This window comes from Enhydra lutris, unplaced genomic scaffold, assembly GCF_002288905.1.
Source record: "Enhydra lutris kenyoni isolate GAN:26980312 unplaced genomic scaffold, ASM228890v2 scaffoldscaffold66, whole genome shotgun sequence".
In the NCBI taxonomy this organism is placed as follows: Eukaryota; Metazoa; Chordata; class Mammalia; order Carnivora; family Mustelidae; genus Enhydra; species Enhydra lutris.
The window spans coordinates 6,805,266-6,824,012 of record NW_019154150.1 but is presented as its reverse complement, the minus strand read 5'-3'; the positions used below and the strand labels follow the sequence as shown (position 1 = coordinate 6,824,012).

Below are 18,747 nucleotides of genomic sequence, written 5' to 3'. Positions count from 1 at the left end.
AAGCTCCTCCTGTCTAGGGCCCAGAAAGCAAGGGAGTGCATCTTGGCAAATGCAAAGGTGATTTGGAGGAGCTAAAAAAAAAAACCCCACATTAACCTACGTTCCTGTGTTGCAGAAAGGGCCGAACTCAAGAAATGTCACTGGGGCCACCACCCAAGGCTTCTGGCACAAGGACGCCTCCCCTCCAGACCCCAAATCTCCATCTCTTGGCTTTTTTTTCTTTTCAAAGTAACCAGAGTGGTAAGTCCTAACTCAGAGGCTGAGGAACACTTTGTGATGGGGTTCAACAAGGGGGGCGGAAGCCGTAGTCCTCCCTGCGAAGGTGACTAAGGCCACCGGAGTGGGGGGCGGGGGCGGGGGGAGCAGGGCTACACCCTCCTCCCTGCACCTGTGCCCTCCATGGGTTTCGCTGGAAATGAACATTCAGCGGGCTTGCCCCAGACCTGAAACAGCCAGGGCCCAGGGAGCCCCCCCCAGTCAGAGAGCACTGCCTCGGCCAGAGATCACAAAGCACAAGGGGCTGGCCAAGAACAATGAGTGCAGTGTCTATACATTGACCTGGAACTCACTTCCCCGGTTCCAGCTGCTCTAGTGACCACGTCTGGCCCGAGGTGCTCCCCCGCTAGGGGAAGGCGGGTTGCATTTTCTAGACAAAGATAAGGACACACAGCAGGCGCTGGCCGGAACTAGAGCAGGAATTCTACCCAGTGTTAATGAGATGGGGGTCGTTTACTCCTTTCACTGATCACAGGGCTGCTGGAATCAAAATCACAAGTGTAAAAAGAGTCTCCAAGGGGGCGCCTGGGTGGCTCAGTGGGTTAAAGCTTCTGCCTTCGGCTCAGGTCATGGTCCCAGGGTCCTGGGATCGAGCCCCACATCGGGCTCTCTGCTCCGTGGGGAGCCTGCCTCCCCCTCTCTCTCTGCCTGCCTCTCTGCCTGCTTGTGATTTCTGTCTGTCAAATAAATAGATAGAATCTTTAAAAAAAAAAAAAAAAAAAGAGTCACCAGGGCAAAATACACCAAACTAAGATCGGATATGCCATTGTTTTATCACCTTATTGTTCAGACGCCTTCCAGAAGGAGATCTCCACAGAAAGTCAGTGAAGGGGTACCCAGGTAAGTGTCCATTATTTCAAAAAATGGGACTGAATTCCTAACTAAGTGTTCAAACTGAATATCATAACAAAGGGACAAACGGAACCTCTAAGGCATCTGGACACGGCACTCTGAGGAGGACACATCGCTTTTGTCATGCTCATGCCAAAAATGTGTTACTGAGTCTAGTCCGCGAGGGGCAGGCTACAAAACAACAGGCCCAAACTCTTCAGAAATGTCCATGTTGCAAGAAAGGGAGAGAGGAAACACAGGACTTAGGAACAGCTACGGATGAAGGAAGACTAGAGGGACATTGTAACTAAATGCAATGCGTGATCATAGACTACAAACTGGATTCGAAAACAGTTAGCCATGAAGAACATTACTGGATAAGTAACCACAGAATGCATATTAAATAATAGGTTATATGAACATCAAATGTTTTAGGTGTGATCATTATATTGTGATTATATAGAAGAATGTCCTTTTTCTTAAAATATATAGGCTCTATTATTTAGGGGTGAAGCGTCAGGATATGGACCACAAACTCAAATGGTTCAAAGGCGGCAGGTGACTGCCTGCGTGTGCTCCAAGGTAACTGCTAGTGCTTAGTGAATCCAAGTGAAAGCGATATGCGTGTGATACTTTCCTTGCAACGTTTTTAGCTTTGAAAGTTTCTAAAATAAGAAATAGAGGAAACATTTTTAAATACATATGAGGAGCACCTGGCTGGCTCAGTCGGTAGAACATGCGACCTTGATCTCAGGTCGGGAGTTTGAGCCCCATGATGGGTATGGAGCCTACTTAAAGAAAATAAAAATTAAAAAAATCTGAGGCAGCGCCTGGCTTAACCACATACACGCATGCACACACACTCAGACACGCACACACACACACACACGTGCTCTGCTCTGTTCTCTTTAAAAGCAGGAAAGAGATTCTCCGAGAAACTAATCTATTAAGAGCACAGTCCTGGGGCGCCTGGGTGGCTCAGTGGGTTAAGCCTCTGCCTTCAGCTCAGGTCATGATCTCAGGTCCTGGGATGGAGGCCCAAATTGGGCTCTCTGCTCAGCAGGGAGCCTGCCTCCCCCTCTCTCTCTGCCTGCCTCTCTGCCTGCTTGCGATCTCTCTCTGTCAAATAAATAAATCTTAAAAAACAAAAAAAAGAACACAGTCCCATACCTTTGAGCTAACAAGGACAAATAATTAAACTGTATTGTGTATTACAGTGTGGTTTTCCTTTAGTAATAAAGATTAATTAGATCAGAAATGTGCTCAGTTTATAGCTTGCACTACAGAGTCACGCTGAATCAGGCTGAGTTACGAGCTTATTGGAGTAATAATAAGAAACAGGGAGGTAGGCTGATAGGAAAGGTCAGCCCAGCATGCAGTACTTAACGCTGAAGAGAGCCTGGAAATCAGTGGTGAATTTACCTGGGATGTGACTTATCTGCCTACGGTTCTGGTCCCTGGGCTCAGGACAGGCCCTGCAAGGCAGTGCAGAAGGCACATTTCTGTAAGGAGAGGAACTCTGGAGGCCTACCTGTTTCACCTGGATGAACGTCAAGGGATAAAGGCTTTTTACGGGCCCAGGCGGACACAGAATGGTCAGCGCGTCCTCCACTGTCTTTAACTGAAAAGAAACAAAAGTAGCACTCACTCCCTGTCACCCCTCCCTGGTATTCGGGGTGGAGGGCAATGTCATTGGCAAATTCTCAAAGAGATGAAGGTATTTGCCCAAATCCCTAAGTAGAACTAATGTTTCAAACTCCGCTCAGTGCTGCACAGTCACCTTTAGTCACGTCCATCCATGAGTTAGGGGCTCTGGATGAAAAACAACCGAGGGTATTCATAAGGTTTCAAGCATATCTATTCGCAAATGCAACCTCCTTTTATAGATGGCCCTTAAAATGAAGACCAAGGCTCTGAGGCTGCCTCCTCTGTAAAGCCTTCCCCAGCACCCTGTGGGAAGTCACCACGGCTGTGCCTTCCTCTGAACTTGTCTGGGGCGTATTTTCCATGCCTGCATCACTGACTAGTCACTTACCTTTGCCGTCCTTGCCAGACAGGCAGCTCCATAAGGGCAGGGTCTGTATGGCACGGTGTCCCCCAATACCCAGCACATAGTATACACTCAATAAATACTTATTATATTCAGTCCAAATGGCTGTGTATTCTTGCACCCCAAGAAGCTTATTCTGATGCAGTAACAAGGATGGTAACAACTACCGAGCACTGAGTGCCTACTAAACTCCAGGCGACAGCACCCTACACACACACCTCACTGAGTGCTCATGCCACCCAGGGAGGCTGCCCTCGCTGTCCCCACATTAGTGATGAGGAAACAGGTTCTCAGAGAGGCTCACTGTTAGGTTTGGCTCCAAAACCCAGACTTCCTGCAGCGTGATACTGGTTGCGAATTTCATAAACACTTTCAGGGTCACCTTACCTTGCTGATGTGTGCGATCAAGGAACACAAAATCTGAAGTACAATTCCATCAATTCAGCTACTCATGTGGATGTTTTTCTATTTGGACAGCTAAAGAAATTCAACTCACAGTAAAAGGTTCTATCCTATACGACCATGTCCAACGTTAAGTTAATTCAGTTGTATGCTAACTTGCTACCTGAAATTGTACATGTTTCATTAATAATGAAAAGCAATTTCTGCTTACACAATTTTCCTTCATGATAAACAGAATGCATTTTTGGTATTAAGATTGGTTTTGCAGGGATGCCTGGATGGCTCAGTGGGTTAAGGCCTCTGCCTTTGGCTTAGGTAATGATCCTGGGGTCCTGAGATCGGGTCCTGCATTGGGCTGTCTGCTCGGCGGGGAGCCTGCTTCCCCCTTTCTCTCTGCCTGCCTCTCTGCCTACTTGAGATCTCTCTGTCATAATAAATAAATAAATAAAATCTTAAAAAAAAAAGGTTGGTTTCCCTTTGTTTTGCAATGTTGCTGTATTAAATATTTGCACTTATTTTCTGTTGCATAAAAATAAATTTCTCACAGCTCCAAAACAAATCAACTTTTTCCTTAAGTAGCAGCAGCACTGAAAAAGTAGAAGGTGCTCCCTTTACAAGTGTGATTAAAGTCTGATTAAACTAAATAAAGATTCCTATCAGGCAGACAGACCACAGTCTTTGTAGAATGTAACACACGTATCTGACACTAGGTGGAAAATGTTACAAGAGCTCAACCAACCATAATTATCAAAGGGCTTTAGGAACGGAAAAATTATACAATCATGTTTGGCATTTTGGTTAAAGATAAAAACTTACACTAGTTTAGAATCAAGATTCTTAAGAAATATGTAACTGCTCTTTTTTTTTTTTTTTTTTCTTGTGAGTTAACAGATGTAGGAGTTAGGGATTATAAAAGGGGAAATCCTGAAAACAAAGATGGTCAAAACAAATTGATTTTGGTTTACGTCACTCCTGAGAAGGAAACGAAATCTCCCCTCTTTTTCTTTCCTAGAATAAAATGTCTCTTATTTATGATTAATTTTTAGCTCTTCCCCTTGATGTCTCATTTACCATATAAACCACAGGGCACAAAAATTAGGACATGATTTTGAGATGAAGGGGAGGATACTGAATTGTGCAAAGATCTATGAAAATGCTGGTGACTTTTGAGAACCCCTGAAAAAAAGTAAATAAATTATGGAAAGGAGCCTCACCAGCCATAACAAGGTGCCATGTTATTCCCACAAAGGCTCCTGAAGCTCCTTTGGATGACTAATCATTGAACGAAAATGACCTGCATGGTCTAAGAATGCCCATCTCCTCCTGCTCATGCCCCGTGTGCTCACCTTGTCAACCTGCACACATACCCTCTCACCTCTCACGCCCCACCCCAGCAGTCTCACAGAAAACAAACTCAGAGAAAAATAGAACCAAAGCCCCAGAGTAACACTTTCACTCACAACTGCTGAGTTCCACTTCCCCACTCTCAACAGATCTGTTTATGTGCCCTCTTACCTTCTTCAGAGCAACTTTTCCATATGCAAACTTGGGTGTAGATGGAGGGATAAAACCTTCTGGTACTTTTTCAAACTATAAACCGGAGTGGAAAAAGAGAAGATAAAAAGCTGTTAAACCCTCAGAAACACAGCGATACAATTCATTTTTCCAAAGGAGCCTCAAAGACTCAAACAATAGTGCCAGCAATTCTTGGAAAGGCAAAGGAACAAAAGACTTTCTCCACCAGGGCCGGGTAAAGTTTTTACTTCTAAGTGTGTGCCTGTGTATTTTGCCTGCATTTTAAGCTCCAGGAATCATTCAAATAATTACAGAACAAAAGACTTCGAAACAGCAAAAACAAGGGGGAGAAAATGAGGTGGGGTGGGGGGAGAAAAGAAAATCTCCTGTGGTTTATATAAGAGCATATTCCTACCTATTATGAAACACACACTGAAGTATTTAGGGGTAAAGGATCATGACATATGCAACCCTCCAGTGGTTTAGAAAACCCAAGGAGGTGGTAAGGGGCAAATGATGAAGCAACAGAGTGTAATGTTGACATGGGTAAATCTGGGTGTGGGATAACTCAAGTGCTCTTTGTACTACTTTTATTCTTAAAACTCTTTGGTTTTAACTCTGAAATTATTCTTAAATAAAAAGTAAAAACTAAAATAAAAATAAAAATTAAATATTAAATACACACACACACACACACACACACACACATTTACATTAGAGTCAGAAGATGTAAGTACCAGGACTTAAAAGTTTGTGTCTAGGGACGCCTGGGTGGCTCAGTTGGTTAAGCGTCTCCCTTCGACTCAGGTCATGATCCCAGGGTCCTGGGGTTGAGTCCTGAATCGGGCTCCTTGCTCAGCAGGGAGCCTGCTTCTCCTTCTGCCTGCTACTCCCTCTGCTTGTGTTTTCTCTCTCTCTCTCTCTCTGACAAATAAATAAAATCTTAAAAAAAAAAAAAAAAGAAAAAAAAAGTCTGTGTCCATCTCCAAGTAGGTTGCATTATGATCTTTCAGGCTCCTTACATTTCTTTCCGCCTCCCTTCTCTTCCTCCCTTTCTTCCTTTCAGTTTCCCTTTTTAAAAGTAATTTAAGAAAGAAGATAAGAGACTGTTATAATGAAAAGCAATAGTCTCCTTGACTCACTATTCTCTTACCTCTATTCTTCAGAGGAAACCATTTTAAATTTATTTAGTTGTTCCATTTTCACAATTCTGGTCTCTAAATAATATACTTATCTGAGATTTCTTATTTGATCTATTAAAACATTATCATTGATTTAATACATGAGAACTTAGCTCCATTGTACTATTCTGGATATCTCTCTTTCTTGACAATTTGGTTATATCACCATTTTCAGTTTCTCTACTGGTTACCTTTGTAGCTTGAAATAATATAACTTTATTTCTTAGTTCCATCAGTTAAGATTATTTTTGTATCCATACCTTTTAAGATAAGGCTATTTGCATCCTTCCCTGAGCTCTCTTCACTACTCCCACCCCAAACCATCAGCTATACCTTTATATTGTCAAGGTTAAAACAGTCTATCCTGTACCCATACATCTTCCCTTCACCTGTATTTTGAGTCTAACTTCAAAATCAACCAATAGTGCTCATGCTCACATGATTATAATTATAAAAACATGACTCTCCGCAAAATTAAGTATTTTATACCATGATGGCCTGTTCTATCTTGTTCAGCTTTTTGTGTTTTTTTCCTCCCCTGGGGTTTCTAATTGCATTTCTTTTTTTCCTGTCTGCCTTTAGGTTAACACCTCTATAGGTTGTTCCAAACTTCCAAAGATGGTATCAAGTTTTTTCAAACACTTCTTACCCCCTAGGAAACTCCCTATTGGAACTCTCAAGTCTTCTTACTCCGAGGGACTGACTCTCCTTTAGGCTTGACATTCTGGGACTTCTCTTCATTGTTCTCCTGGTTTTAGCTTCTGTTTCTAGGATCTTATAACTACCTCATTTCACTGGAGCAATCTCAAGTACTTCCCAAGTACTGGTATGTGAAAGGAAAAATTTTTAAAACTTTGAATGTCTGAAAATGGCACATTTAGCTGATAATTTGGATGACTATAGAATTCTATGTTGAAAATCCTCTTCCTGGGCACCTGGGTGGCTCAATTGGCTCAGGTCATGATCTCAGGGTCCTGGGATCGAGTCCCGCATCGGGCTCTCTGCTCAGCGGGGAGCCTGCTTCCCCTCTCTCTCTCTGCCTGCCTCTCTGCCTACTTGTGATCTCTCTCTCTGTCAAATAAATAAATAAAATATTAAAAAGAAAAAGAAAAAGAAAAAGAAAATCATCTTCCCTCAGACAGGAAGATGTGTCTTCCCTGTATCATCCAGTATGATTCATACCAAGCTTGTTGTTCTTTCAAGGTGATTGGCTTTTTCCTCCCTAGAAGCTTGTAAGTGCTTTATTCTCTCTGTTTTAAATTTTTTCCAAGGATGTGTTTGGATATGTATTTTAAATTTATTATTCTGGGCAACTCAAATATCCTTTTCTGTTTTAGAAAAAAATTCTTTGATATCTTCTTTTTCTCCATCTTTTTCCCTTAAAGGTAAATTAGACATTCTAGATTGTCCCTCTATATCTCTCATCTTTTCACTTTTCCATCTCTGTCTTCTGGTTCTAATTTCTAGGAGATTATTTTTTATTTGGGGGAACAAAAATATGCTTTTCAAAGCATCACATTCTTATATTGTGGAAACATCTTTTCATATGTCTCTGAAAGATATAAATTTGAGAGGATCTGTTTTGTTTAGCTTAAGATCTTTCATTCCTGTCCCTGAGCCTTCTGTTACCTTTATGTTATTTTTCTGTTTATTTCATTTTGGTCTTTCTCTTTCCCTTTACAGTTTTTATGGATGTCCTCAAACATTTGGCCACCCTTGGCTGTCCCAACACATTTAATGGTAATGCAAATGAATGCACCAGCACTTGCATAACTACCCTCTCTATGCCAGTCCTGCCCTATGTGCAGAAGCAAGCACTGTCCAGTGGGGAACTCTGTTTTAGGATGATTTGGGAGTCAGATATAATATGTAGGGTTTTTGCTCTCAGGCTGCACTTTTTTTTAAAAATTCTGATTTTTTGGGCGCCTGGGTGGCTCAGTGGGTTAAGCCGCTGCCTTCGGCTCAGGTCATGATCCCAGGGTCCTGGGATCGAGTCCCGCATCGGGCTTGCTGCTCAGCAGGAAGCCTGCTTCCCTTCCTCTCTCTCTGCCTGCCTCTCTGCCTACTTGTGATCTCTCTCTGTCAAATAAATAAATAAAATCTTTAAAAAAAATAAAAAATAAAAAAATAAAAATAAAAATTCTGATTTTTTGACTGTTAAAAAGATACTTCCCTGATAGTCTGTTTGAAAGAGGGGTGGAAGAGTGGAGGACCTGATGGGAAATTAGCCTTCTTAGTTTTAGCTGTTTCATTCTGTCTCTTGACACACCTGCACTTCTAGGATCCTGGGCTCTGGGGTTCTTTTTTTTTTTTTTTTTTCTTTTTTTAAAGATTTTATTTATTTATTTGAGAGAGAGCAAGAGAGGGGAGTAGGTCAGAGGGAGAAGCAGACTCCCTGTAGGGCTGGGAGCCTGATGCGGAACTCGATTCCAGGACTCTGGGATCGTGACCTGAGCCGAAGGCAGTTGCTTAACCAACTGAGCCACCCAGGTGCCCTCTCCGGGGTTCATTACCTGTTTCTATAACCCTCTCTCACACTCACTGGAAACCTAGAGTTCCTCATGCTACTTCCTCAGCCCCCTCCACCTATTTTTGTTTCCAGAAAGTTTCTAAAATCTCTCATGCATAGATAGCTTCCTTCTTGTTGGCTTCACTTTAAAGATTTTACTTATTTATTTGAGATATAGAGAGTGAGAGAGAGAGAGAGAGCATGAGCATGGGGGAAGGGTAGTGGGAGAAGCAGACTCCCTACTGAGCAGGGGCTCAATCCAGGACCCTGAGATCATGACCTAAGCTGAAGGCAGACACTTAAGCCACCCAGGCACCCTTGTTGGTTTCATTTAAAAAAAAAAAAGAAAGAAAAAGTCTTTTTTTTTTTTAATCATTTAATAACATTTGAAAGGCAGAAGAGATTAGTATGTGGTCAGTCAGCCATTTGAACTAGAAGTCCTTTATATTTCTAATACTCTATGAATCAATACTTCTGTGAAATTTTTCAAAGAGTACATTACAATGATCTTCATGATTTGTATTAAAATGAATGCAAGGCCAAGGAGTTATTACTGTTGATCCCAGACAGACAAAATGTGAACTCTCTTCCAGTCTTCCCTACAGTCCTAGAACGCATTCATTCTCCTTTGGCCGTTTACCCATTTCTTCCTCCTCCACCTCACCTTCCGGTCAAGAGAAGCAGAAAACACAAATTCACAGAGGGGACCTGAGAGTACTCTGATTTGTTTTCCAAAGTTCCCTATTCACGTGCACAAAGCAGTGACCACGTCATATCTAACTTAGAAAGTCAAAGTAGAGTCCAGTCTAACAAGGACTACCATATTGGAAGAAAAACTCACTATACGGACATCCTTCTTTAACCTCCCTTCACCTATTCACCTCCATTCACCATTAACCTCATTCACAGTGATGGAGTGCTTCTCTGGAGTTTTGTCATCTCATTTGCCACTCACAAAGGCCTTCATAGCCAGTATTGTATTTCGTTTTTAGAGGCGAGACTAAGGAACTTGCTCAAGATTATCAAGAGGGTAAAGGAGTGAGCTGGGTTCCTGACTCTAAGTTGTGTTTCTACAGTTCCATCTGACTTCCTTTATTGTACAACAACAGTACAATAGAAAGTGTCTTCTATTAACTAAACATAATTCCAAAAACAAAAACAACCCACAGAAACTTTTCTCTTTCACTTTTCCTCCTGGCCCTCCCCTTATGCATATATACCACGTAAGGTTAGAAATAGTAGCAATTTTTTACTGCTACTTACCAAAAGTACTTCTGGCATGACCAAATACTGACAATAATTTTATTTATTGCATATTATATTCAAATGGATATGACATCCTTTCAGTATTAGGAGTTAAATAATTTCCAATTTTTGATATTACAAATAACACTGCAATGAACAACTTTATGTTTACAGTATTATCTTGGTTTAAAAAAATCCTTTTGGGGCACCTAGGTGGCTCAGTTGGTTAAGTATCTGCCTTCAGCTTGGGCCATGATCCCCAGGTCTTGGGATTAAGTCTCTGCTCAGTGGGGAGTCTGCTTCTCTCTGTCCCTTTGCCGTTCCCCTTGCTTATGCTCTCTCACTCAAATCAATAAATAAATCTTAAAAAAAAAAAAAGAAATGTCAGCAATCAAAATACATATATATTTTTAAAGATTTCATTTATTTATTTGACAAAGAGAGAGATCACAAGTAGGCAAAGAGTCAGGCAGAAAAAGAGGGGGAAGCAGGCTCCCTGCTGAGCAGAGAGCCCGATGTGGGACTCGATCCCAGGACCCTGGGATCATGACCTGAGCCGAAGGCAGAAGCTTAACCCACTGAACCACCCAGGCGCCCCCCCAAAATACTTTTTTTTTTTTAAAGATTTTATTTAAATGATTTTACAGAGAGAGAAAGAGAACACAAGCAGGGGAAGCAGCAGAGGGAGAGGGAGAAGCAGGCTCCCCACTGAGCAGGTAGCCCAATGTGGGGCTCAATCCCAGGACCAACGGATCATGACCCTAGCCAAAGGCAGACGTTCAACCGACTGAGCCACCCTGGAACCCCTAAAAAAATCTTTTTAATAAAGGCCCAAGTGAGGAGTTACGAGGTTACATGATAGGAGCATTTTATATGAACCTTAATTTAGTGTATACCAAGGGGCACTTGGGTGGTTCAGTCGGTTAAGCATCTGCCTTTGGTTCAGGTCATCATCGCAGAGTCCTGGGATCAAGCCCTTCGTTGGGATCCCTGCTCAGTGGGGAGTCTGCTTGTACCTCTCCCTCTGCCCTTTCCCCTGGCTTGTGCACACTCTCTTATTCTCTCTCAAATAAATAAATAAAATCTCTAAAAAATATATAGTGTTCATCATCGTTAGCCATCAGGGAGATTCAAATTAAACCACACTGAGATGTCATTTTAAACCAGTTAGAATAGCCAAAATTAACAAGACAGTAAACAACATGTATTGGAGAGGATGTGGAGAAAGGGGAACCCTCTTTCACTGTTGGTGGGAATATAAGTTGGTACAGCCACTTTAGAAAACAGTGTGGAGATTCCTTAAGAAATGAAAAATAGAGCTTCCCTATGACCCTACAATTGCACTACTGGGCATTTACCTCAAAGATACAGATGTAGTTAAAAGAAGGGCCATCGCTACCCCAATATTTATAGCAGCAGTGGCCACAGTTGCCAAATGCTGGAAAGAACCAAGATGCCCTTCAAAAGATGAATGGATATGATCCATATATACAATGGAGTATTATGCCTCCATCTGAAAGGTAGAAGAAGGGGAGAACTGAAAAATGAAGCTTGAGGGTAATAGGGGGCCAAGTCATGGAAGGCATCCTGATCAGATCAGCATTTTAGAGAAATGACCGGAAGACAGACTAGAAAACCCAAGTCTGTAGGAAAGGAAAAGACTAGAGCCACAAGAGTGTAGGCAATGCTTTAAAAATCTGCCATTTGTTATGTAATGTTCATTTTGTCATCCTTAATTGTCAGTCATAAAACACCATGTTTCCACCAGCACCATGGATCAGATCAGTAAGAGACAGCTTGTGTCTACTCACTGAGCTAATATCATTCCATCCATGAAACAAGGACAATCAATCAGCCAGTGTAGACTGGTCCTTGGTCAAGTTTCAAACTTCATTAAGTTTTCTTTTTTTGGAAGATTGATTGATTGATTGATTGTGTGAGCAGGGGGAAGGGGTAGAGGGTGAGGGAGAGGATCTCAAGCAGACTCAACGCTAAGCACGGAGCTTGATATGGGGCTCAATCTCACAGCCCTGAGATTATGACCTGAGCTGAGATCAAGAGGTAAATGCTTATCCGAGTGGGTCACCCAGACTACCCTTCATTTAGCTTTGAAGTACTAAAAGTCACTGTGGTCATTTTAGCATTCTGAGTCCCCACCCAGCCCCAATGCCCATCTCAAGGAATCCTAAGATTTGCTCCAATTATCAAGGTCCTCAACATATAGCTTGATTAATTTCTGTAAAATGACCTATCTCCAAAAAGCCATCTGGATTTTTATCTTTAATAGAATCCCTATAAAGAAGTGTAACAAAACTCCTCAAAAATGGGTCTTAAACTCATTCAAAAGCATACAAAAATAAACTCACCACTGAGTAAGGCCCCTCGCAGGGATTGGTAGGGAGGAGGAGGCTGCAGCCCAACATCTCATGGTTCATCCTCGAGGTCAAAGTGTTAACCATGTCTGGTTGAGTTTTACCCACACCAAAGAGAATACCTTAGAAAATGCAAATGTCATGAGCTTTGTCATACCTTAAAGAATCATATGCAAAGGGCCACCTGGAGCCTTTTATTACTGAGCACAGGTCTGCGCAGCCTGATGGGAAATTATCCCCGGGCATCCATGTTAGTGGAAGATATTGTCCACTGACACCCAACTTGCTCTTGAAATAGATATAAAAAAGAGACCCATTCTACTTTTTAAGTCTCTGCTGAAGGAAGAGACAGGAAGAGCTATATATGGGGGTATTTATGATCCTATTCTTTTCCTCAATGCAAGTAAATATTTTGAATATCATTTAACAAACCACCCAAGTGAACATCTACAAAGTCTCCTAAGAAAGAGCCCACTTTTAAAGTAGTTAATTTCTCTCTTCCAAACCTAAAAGAAGAGAAGAGGGAAAGCTTTCTGAAGATTGTCTCCTTCATGGGTTCATCTTACTATGCTCACTGGTTAAACGCTTGGAATCCCCTGGGTTTGCCTTTGCTTGGCCCTGTCCTTCTTACTGAGCTCTCCATGGGCAATCCCAACCTCTCCTGGACGTCAGCCTCTACTTCCACTGAGGACTGTGTCCTAATGACTTCTTCCGGAGTTTCTCCCTCTTAAGAGAGAGACTTGCTGGATAGACACCTCCACCTGGATGTCCCCGGAAGCATCTGGAGCTGCATAAGCCCAGAACAGAAGTTGTTTCCCCCTCCCCCTTCCCAGCCTGTGCCTTGTCTGCAATTCTCTATAGTGGCTGCTGCCTGTAATACCCATCCAGTTATCCAACCAAAGCTGTAACCTGTAACCTGTAACAAATCAATGACTTCTCATACTTTCTCACACCTGCAGGTGTTCAATTGCTGAATCTTATCAATTTTACCTCCTTAACACTGTTCAAATCTAGAGACTTCCTCTCCAATCCCTGCTGCTCCTGCCACCATGTCATTCCTAGGTTATGGCAACAGCCTTCTAGCTCATCTTCTGCCTCCAGAAATGTCTGCAGGGAGGATCCTGGCAGTGTGCTCACATGGTCATAGGTGTTTATAAAATCTGCAGAAGTAATATAATTTAACCACAACAGGCTAAGACCCTTGTCTCCTTTTGCTCCAGCTTCTCTGTGTCGCATAACCCTTTTATGTCAGGAGACCCTGCTAAAGCATTTCTGGAATTCAAAGGAGAGCTGAGGTGGAGATTTATTTAATTTGGGTGTAAAATATATCTACACAGTTCACTGTCACTTCCGTGGATAGGTAACTTACCAGTAACAGATTATTCCTAATACCCAATATGCTGACTCACTTGCATATCACTCGATGGTGCCCTGAGGCACCCAGCCTCAGAAGTATGGGGGTTCTGGAGGAGACACAGGGTTTCAAATGTATAGGGCCAGAGCCTGTCTGCAGCAATTTCCTCCAAATACTGTAGCTCATGTAGGAAGGAACTGGAGAGTCCCCCAAATTTGTTAATAATCCTAAACATTTATATAACATTATCAGTAACAAAATGTGAAATTTTCTGTTTTCTAAACTTTCAGTACAGATTAGAAGACAAAGTTCAATCAGCCACGCTGAAGAGAAAGATTTCCATTCTCTCTAGAGGAAAAGATTACAAACATAACAGAGACAAAAAATAGCATGCAGCCAAAAGAATGTAAGGAAAGAAGGATAGCAGTTATATTTTAAATAGTTAATAAATCCAAAATGTGTTTTTTTTAAGTTTTGTGATGTTTGTGATTATTTTAAACTTTAAAGTTTTAAATTTGTAATGATTTTTCTTACTCATTTAAATACACATTTGGGGTGCCTAGCTGGCTCAATTAATGGAGCATAAGACTCTTCATCTTGGGGTTGTGAGTTTGAGCCCCCTGTTGGGTGTAGAGATTACTAAAAACAATAAATACACATTCATTTTTGTTGCCTTATCCAACACCCTTTCTGAAATGCATATCGGAATACATCACTTTCTTCACGTTCCTCAACAGAGTGTATGCAACAGCATTAATGTTCCTGGTGATAATGTCACCTATCTATTAAGGAGAGAATATAGTGGTGATGATTTACAGTGGAAAGAGATCAGGGAGCAAAACAGACCTGGAGACAGTTAATGGTCTCTGATAATCTAAGAGAAGAATAAAGTTAAATCCCTACCTCACTCCCAACAGCAAAAACAGCAATTCCATATACATCAATATTTCCACTAAAATATGAAATCACAAAAATTTTAAGTGCTCCACAGGAATTTATTTACACTACTAGTCTAGGGAAGCAGCCATGAAAGAGAGAAGGGGGTAGATTTCACGAGGTAAAAATTCAGGATTGTTTTTTACAGGAAAAAAAAAAGATGAAGAAACCCCCAAACTGTTAAAAATGCCACAATAACAGAACTCTTGCAAATTACACAGAAGACAAACAGGCAAACAGAGAAATTGTGAAAGAATCAGCATAAGTAGTTCACAGAAAAGGAAACATGGATGGACAATTTATGCATGAAACAGTGTACAACTCTAGTACTCATCACTAAAGAAATTCAGTGCTTTCTTTTAAAATGATATTTTATACCTATCAAATGGCAAGGTCAAAAAGCCTGATAATTCACAGTATTGGTAAACGTGTGGGGAAGTACAATTTTATTGAAGGGCCATTTAGTAGTATCAATCAGAATGTCAGAGGCAAGCAACATCGACCCATTCCATTTCGAGAAAGTTTTCTACAGCTATCTTTGAACTGGTCCAATCCCGTCTCACCTAAATGGCTGCAAAAACCTTTGATTTTCCTGTTCTATCCTTGTCTTGCCTCCCAGAGTCTAGTCTCCACATAGCAGCCTGAGCAATCCTTTAACGACTCTGTTCAGCTCTACAGTGTCTCTCCATTTCACTCAGAGTCAAAGCCAAAATCCTCCAACAGCCAATAAGGCCCTAGGGGACCAGTTCCCTGCTATGTCTCTGACCTCATCTCCTACCACTCTCCCCTTGGCTCACTAGGCTCCAGCCACACTGGCCTCCTTGCTGGTTCTTTAAAATGCCAGGTGCATGCCCACCCTCCTACTGGTGACATTCTGCTTGAACTCTCACCCTGGACGTCCCACATGGCTGTCCTACCACCTTAAAGTCTTCACTTCTGCTTCACCCGCAAGGAGGGGTCATATATAATGAGTGGCTAAAACCATGCCTGGGATATAGAGGGAACTTGCTAAATAATTGTGGAATTACTTCTGAATAAATAAACAACGTGGGTCAGGTCAATTGGTGTCTGAAATAATTATAATAATGCCTTCCAGGGTTTTTTCAAGAAAGAACTGAAATATATGAACTCTAAACCCAAGAGAATTAAACTGCATGACATTAGTAACATATAAGTCAGGAGGGATGTAACTGGGGTTAATATGAGATAAAGTTTTGGTTGGATGGTTGTACTGATTAGTTTTTTAAATTATTATAAGCTAAAACTGAATGTTAAAGTGTTTTGAGAGTCAGACATAAAGGCGGGCATACTGTATGAACCCATTTACATAAAGTCAAAAAAAAGAGGCAAAACTAACCTATGGTGACAGAGGTCAGGGTAGTGGTTGGCTCTGGGGATGGAAGGTTCATGACTAGAGAGGAGCATGAGCATGGCCTCTGGGGCGCTATGTGTTGGTTACAGGGGTGTGTCCACCTTATATAAATTCACTGAGTGGGATACTTATGAGTTGTGCTTTTGGGAGGTGGGGGTACATATTTTACACTTTAGTAGGTAACCACTAAAAGAACAGAAATATAGTGAATAACTTCCAAACTGGGAGGAGGATGCTGGGCATGAGTGAGGGATAAAATAAGGAAAAAAAAAAAAAGACTCAGAAAGTAATCAAGAGAAGACAAAATGGAAAAGGTAGAAAAATAGATTATTATAAAATAAGACAGTTGAAAATAATCAATGTGTATCAAGAATCATAATGAATGAGAATGAATAGATGCACCAGTTAAAAAACAAAAGTGCTCAAATTAAATTTTTCAAAATTCCAGTTATCTCTTGTTAATGAGGGACATGTTAAAAAAAAAAAAAGATACTGAAAGACTGAAATTCAGGACCCTTGGGTGTCTCAGTTGATTAAACATCAGCCGTTAGCTCAAGTCATGATCCTGGGGTCCTGGGATCGAGTCCCATATCGGGCTCCTTGCTCAGTAGGGAGCCTGCTTCTCCCTCTGCCTGCTGCTCCCCCAACCCAGACAAATAAATAAATAAAATCTTAAAAAAAAAGATTGAAATTAAAGTCTTGTGAAAGATACACCAGGTAAATATTAACCAAAAGAATGCAGGTAAACTTTATTAGTATCAGACAAAAAAGACTTAAAGACAAAAGGCGTTATCAGAGATACAGGGTTACCACATAATGATACTAAATAAATGATACTGAAGAATTTAATTCTCAGTTTGCATACCTAATAACATGGCTTCAAAACTGACACAACTAGGGGCTCCTGGGTGGCTCAGTCGGCTAAGTGTTTGTCTTTGATTCAGGTCATGATCTTGGGGCCCTGGGATTGAGCCCCATGTTGGACTCCCTCTCCCTCTGCCCACCAACCTGCTTGTGCTCGCTCAAATAAATAAATAAAACCTTAAAAAAAAAAAATAAATCAAAACTGATACAAGTATAAAGAGAAATATGTAACACAATTCTTTCAATAAATCATAGACTAAATGGACAAAAAGCCAGGAAGGACATTAAAGATATCAACAGCACTATGAATAAACTCAATCTAAGGAACACATACATAGATTCTATCCAACAATTATAAAACATACAGTCTTTGCAAGAATGCATGGAATATTGATTCAGTTTGACACTCGCCAGGCTCTAGGACTGGGTTCAAGGGATTGGTATCATACAGACCACATTCTCTATTGAGAATGCACATATGTTAGAAACCAGTGAACCAGAAAAAATACTTATATTTAATAATTGCTACTTTTGAACTACTTCTGAACATTTCCAGGTCCAAAGAGTAATCCAAATAGGCATTTTTAGAAGCAAATTATAATAAATATACTAGATATCAACACAGGAATTGGAGCTACAGAGGTACTTGAAAGAAACACATAACGTTAAATATCTACAGGAGGGAAGAAGAAAGGCTGGGTTACAAAGTTTCAGATAAAGGAAGGAAACACCAAAGATAGGAACAGTGAGCCTTGAAACAGAACAAACATACAAGAGAGAATTTGGGAGTCATCGCTCTAAATTGTGCAGAAACAAAAGCCATGGTAAAAATTAGCGTGCACAACATTTCAACCGCAAATCTGAAAATCCAGATGAAATGGACAAATTCTATGAGTAGTTACATATTGATCATATTTTTCAATATGCTTAAAATATTTCATCGTATAATTTTTTTATGATTATGATGTTAGTCCCCATACAGTATATCTTCAGTTTTTGATGTAGTGTTCCGTGATTCACTATTTGCATATAACACATGGATTGCTCCCTGCAATCCATGTCCTCCTTAATATCATTTTTAATACTTAGTCTTAAATTGAGACCAAGGCATACTTAAAACAAAAGTCCATACCATTTATAGGCAGAAAACCTTTGTTTTTTAACTTCAAAACTCAGGTGACTGAGCAGAAAAATTGTGGGTTTTTCTTTTTTTCTTTTTTTTTTTCACCCACCGCAGAGACAGGAAACCCCACCTGGGTGCTTTGGATGCCTCAAAAGGTCACCGTTAGTGGGACTGAGCAGTTGAGCTTGCAGGCCGAAAGGAAGCAGCAAATGACTTGCCCCAAATGAAAAAAGTGAAGTATTGCTGACAGCTCCCCTTTGCACGGCGCCTCACAAAAGCCCGGATTTGCTCTCCGGCATGCCTCAGCTCTGTGTGTGGACACGCACCTTCCCACCTTCAGTACAGGTAACTGCAATGGCTCCTGCCTGGTGCACAACAGACATGCCGGGCCCATCCTGGATGCCCAACGGCCCTTCTTTTTTTTTTTTTTTTTTTTTTAAGATTTTATTTATTTATTTGACAGTCAGAGATCACAAGTAGGCAGAGAGGCAGGCAGAGGGAGGGAGAGAGAGAGAGAGGGAAGCAGGCTCCCTGCTGAGCAGAGAGCCCGATGCGGGACTCAATCCCAGGACCCTGAGATCACGACCCGAGCCGAAGGCAGCGGCTTAACCCACTGAGCCACTCAGGCGCCCCGACAGCCGTTCTTTTAATCCCGATAACTAACGGAGGCGCTATTGTTCCGGTTTTACAATGAACAGGAGGAATGCGCCCACAGGC

General features: G+C 41.4%; 1 protein-coding gene across 1 annotated transcript in view; it reads right to left on the bottom strand.

Annotated features, from left to right (window-relative positions):
* LOC111159077 (galactosidase beta 1) overlaps positions 1 to 18,747 on the bottom strand; it is a 79,346-nt gene that overhangs the window by 21,194 nt on the left and 39,405 nt on the right. Inside the window, exons 11-12 of the mRNA XM_022521465.1 lie at positions 5,075 to 5,149; positions 2,639 to 2,728 (exon numbers count right to left, since the gene is read on the bottom strand). Of these exons, the coding sequence (XP_022377173.1) occupies positions 2,639 to 2,728; positions 5,075 to 5,149 (165 nt within the window). The remainder of the gene's footprint in view (positions 1 to 2,638; positions 2,729 to 5,074; positions 5,150 to 18,747) is intronic.